The sequence below is a fragment of the Austrofundulus limnaeus genome, unplaced genomic scaffold (assembly GCF_001266775.1).
Source record: "Austrofundulus limnaeus strain Quisiro unplaced genomic scaffold, Austrofundulus_limnaeus-1.0 Scaffold183, whole genome shotgun sequence".
In the NCBI taxonomy this organism is placed as follows: Eukaryota; Metazoa; Chordata; class Actinopteri; order Cyprinodontiformes; family Rivulidae; genus Austrofundulus; species Austrofundulus limnaeus.
The window spans coordinates 198,830-203,432 of NW_013952585.1; the positions used below are offsets into that span (position 1 = coordinate 198,830).

Consider the following 4,603-nt stretch of genomic DNA (forward strand, 5'->3'; position numbering starts at 1 on the left):
GTGTGTGTGTGTGTGTGTGTGTGTGTGTGTGTGTGTGTGTTAAAGTATTTCTTACCTTGTAAGGCCCATTTTTTTTCCAAAATATACTACCATGTGAGAATCCACTGATCTTTATAGGGCCCAATGCCCATAACTTCAAATGTCATTGATGGGTGGGGGGTTAGGTTTAGGATTAAGGTGTGAATTGAGGGGTGGTTAGGTTTASGGTAATACAATGAATGAGAAAGACCTTGTGAAGATAGGAAGACATGATATGTGTGTGAGTGTATGTGTGTGTTAAGGGGGTGGGGGATTTTGTCTGTTGCTTTGGCAAAAGAAAATCTCATGGGATTTATTAAAGTGTTTGAGCTAAAATCTTAGTCACTGAAAGTCATCCTCATCATCCTCCCAACACCAACAGATCCCACAAGATGTTTATTTTAATTGTTGGCATGCCAGGCGACAGGTGAAATGCATTTCTTAAAAGAACGCTACCTTGGTTTTGATCCCTAAAGCCATTTTATTGCGAGCTAATCAATCACTGCAAGATGTCTCAGATTTGGAAAATAAAGATAATTAATACTGAGATTTGAGCTAATGTGGAAAGAAAACAAATGTGGCATGAGGGAGGTCTGCCAGTAAACTGTGAAAACCCCACATTGGGTATCAGAAAGCTGAGGACCAGATCCAATCTATGGTGCTGACTGATGTAAAGTCCCCTCTCTATTCAGCGTTAGCAGCTCTCTGCAGCCATGACTCTGAATAATTCAACAAAGTGTAAAAGGTGCAGGAGGAGAGAGACACAGGTTGGAGATGAATCCCGGGGAACAAGCACTTGGAAATTGACTTTTTGACGTCAGAATAAGCTGGAGTGGCACGTTTGAAGGGTCCAGTGAGAAGATCTGTTGCAGTACTGTATGTGTGCAAGTGAATGTGAGGGTTAAGGGCCATTTCTGAAACACTGGTGTCCCTCCTTTATTGCTATTTTCTTTTTGAGGGACTGGTTGCAGGAAATCCAACCTCAGGCTTTAAAGTTTTTTTCTTTAAAGTCATATTTGCCTTTAGAAAGGTCCCATAAACATTTCATCCCTCTTGGTCCTCATCTTTGAGTTCTGGAAGAATTTGGAACATTGTGTTGCTTTTTCCTCACCTTACTCCACTTACATGTTAAAAATGGGTGGACCAGGTCAGTTTACTGACCAATAACAGCTTAGATAATTTATTCACCCTTTTATAATCAGACTCATAACCACTGATGTGGAATCATGTATAATGTTACAGCACAGTTGGTTTTATTTTCTGTCATTGCTGTCTAAAGGTTTAACTAATATGTCTTGTTTAAAAAAATTTAAATAATCCTAATCTCTGTGTTTCCTCTGTTTTTTTAGGTGCCCCTGGTTAACAAAGGTCATCTCTCCTGCTGTGCCTCTCTACAATGGCCTGGTCTTCCTCTTCGTCTTGGCCAACTTCAGCATGGCCACCTTCATGGACCCTGGGATTTACCCCAGAGGTGAGTATCCATGTCTCTTGCTGTACCAGCCTATCATTTACACAAATTACCTGGGAAAGTCTTTTAAGGCTCTTTCATGAAACGGTTCCACAAAACGACCACAAAGACCAGTCGGTCTTCATGTTCCCTCGGGACATCCATAAATCACAGATGAAGCAGGCCATGTCCTGCCGAGACACAAAGCGAGCATTATGGAACCAAAAGAGTTGATGAGAACAACAAATGAAATGTGTGACAAAGATCTTCCTTTTAATGTTTTAACCCATAAGGACCCATGTTGACACTCACAGCCCTTTTTTAGCATTGAGAAACGTATCTTATTAAGGTTTGACATAGACGTCTACTTAACATCGTGATTCAGGAAGGATTAGGGAGGGACTGTGGGTAATGAAGTTTTCATTTCCAAAGTCTCTGTGCACCTGGGCAGGTAATGTGACCATGTAGCTAATTTTAGAAACTTTGTTTTCTTGTAACAAAGGTAAGTTTTCACTCATACAGCTGTTCTTATCCTTAGTTAACATGTCATATTTTACCTATAACCTTGTTTGACAGTATTTTGAATGCAATTTGATAGAGTAGGTTTGTCAGATATAGATGTGACATTTAGGTCAATGTCACATCGGGCAATAAACTTTAAATTGTACCGAAAAATTCCATGTGACATGTTAGTCACAAGGCGGCATGGTGGCTCAGTTGGTAGAGCAAGAAGGTTGACTGATCGAATTCAGGCCCAGGACCTTTCTGGGTAGAGTTTGCATGCGTGAGTTTTTTCCAGGTACTCTGGTTTCCTCCCACAGACTAAAAGCATGAATGTTAATCTTTCATTGAGCCGAGGCACTGGCTTACTTTTTCACATGTCGATCATTTCAACTCTGTTACTATCACTTCAACTTAAAAAGGTGCATCGTGTGGGTGGTTCTAAAGTCACCTGGTGGCTGGAGGTTTGTTTTTGCACACACCTTGCACACTTCACAAGACACACACTGCAGGGCTCCTGGGAAACCCCTCCCACTGCTATACACATCATGGGTTTCTTCCCACTGGAGTGTTTGTTCCAATAACCACTGTTTGGCCACAAATCTGTCACAGATAGAGCACCACAGATGGATTCATCTGTCTGGGAGAGTTTGGTCATTTAACCATCTTTATAAGTGCTTGAAAGAGTTATGTAGATGGGCGTACTTTCTGACTGCCTCTGCAAACTGTTCCTCAAAACCATCCATGTTGTTTGCAGGTACAACAGCCGGCTTCTGGAAGCAAAAACAGAACTGAAGCAAAATGTCACCTTTGTTGTCCGAGCGCATTTCAGCATAAACAAACATGCCCACAAACATCTGACAAATCACACAATACTTTTGTATGCCAAGGGGGCACAGAAGGCTTGGCGCAGGCCTTGTGCAAAGAAAGGGCATGCGACACGAGGCTGAGAACAAAGTAACGCAATTTTTGACACACAACTCTGTCATTGAGAGCGGATTTTACAGGTTCGGATAGACCATGCAGACCTTAAACCCAGACTGAGGTGTCTGTAAAGGAGAGCCTGTAGGAGAGCTTCAGTCTCTGAATCCCCAAGTAAAGAGCAGCACATTTATCACATGGCACCACAGAACAGTGTCGAACTGCCCTATTATCAGCCTCTTATGGTCCAAACATGTAGAGCTGTGGTGAACGTTAAACAAGCCTTCATTCTGACCACGTCTGACCTGTTCAGTTTGTCTAAAAGCCTGTAAATACCAGCCTCCTTATCCTCAGGCATGTCTGTGGTAAAGTCTGAATTCATCCCTGGAGACGACTGTAGTGTTGTTGTTATAAAGAAACGAAACAGTCATAAACAGGTTATCATATTATTTGTAGTTTTTGGAGTTTTTTTTTTTTTTGTTAACAAGGAAGTACTAATGAGTAGGTTGTACAACCTGGGTTACCTGTCTCACACAAGATCATGGCTGGTGTTATCGACTATAAAATATTGGTTGGTTGCATTTTAATGCAAATGTTAGGGACAATGTTATACATTTATTTCTTTTTCCTCTTTTGTTGCAAAATAGTTTTGGGGATTGTTCAGCAACCTTAAGAACCTCACTTTAACTAATCAGTTTCTGATCCCAAAAATGTTTTTATTTTCTTTTTTACCCCACATAATTTAATTTCACTTCAGTATTTTACTAATTATGTGTTTTCAAAACAGTTTTGCTGGTTTTAGATTTTAGCTACTGTTTAAGTAATTTACTGTTTGTTTTAATCTTAAACTCAGTCACAATTTATTCCTCATCAAATTTCAGCGTCATCATTCGGCACGCAGCATTTTATCAGAAAGTTTCTATAGTTTTGTTTGGGTTGATTTTTTTTTATTTTTTATTGTAGAAAAGAATGTGAAAGAGGAGATGGGAGTGTACTGTAACTGCTGTTTGTGTCTGTGGGTTTGGCAGAGTGTTTACCTTTGAAATCTATTTAAATCAGTGTGAGAGCTGTAATAACAGAGCAGGCTCCCACTTCTCTCTCCGTGCTCTGCCTTTTGTTTCTGTCATTTTTCTCCTTTCTCTCTTTGCTCGCTTTCATTTTGGACGTCTTTGTGTGCGTTCAGCCTCGGTACTGAGCGCTCACTGTAGTTATTATTGTACTGTGAAATTATTTTCTCAAGTTCAAGTGTCCCTTTGATCAGGTGAACAACTTCCTCTATTGTCTGCTGCGCATCTCGATCAGAATATTTTGAAAGCTTCGTGTGAACGGCTTTATCGTGAAAATAACCACATTTTTGTGTTGCTTTAGTTCCTCTTTGGACCAGACAAAAACAGTCACAGTGTTGTCATTAATCTGTTTAATGGTTTAAAACAGACTGAATAGGTCACATCTTGGGAAACGTCCATTTTTCTCCGTGGATTTGCTCTTTGTGGAGACAGCAGAGCCGAGGCTCATGATGTCAAATGCAATCATCTGTATTAAAACCATGTGTCTTCCTGTAAGCCTGGGTTTCTCACTCATGTACAGTGCTTCCTCACACTCCATCCTGTACGTCTGTGCTTTAATTGTGTGTGTGTGTGTGTGTGTGTGTGTGTGTGTGTGTGTGTGTGTGCGTGTGTGTGTGTCCCCCCCACAGCCGACGAGGATGAGGACAAG

At 40.8% G+C, this 4,603-nt stretch overlaps 1 protein-coding gene across 1 annotated transcript in view; it reads left to right on the plus strand.

Moving 5' to 3' along the window:
• zdhhc8b (zDHHC palmitoyltransferase 8b) overlaps nt 1-4,603 on the plus strand; it is a gene marked incomplete in the record, with an annotated part of 85,852 nt that overhangs the window by 68,041 nt on the left and 13,208 nt on the right. The window contains 2 exon segments of the mRNA XM_014018090.1: nt 1,368-1,489; nt 4,584-4,603. Coding sequence (XP_013873544.1) covers nt 1,368-1,489; nt 4,584-4,603 — 142 coding nt within the window.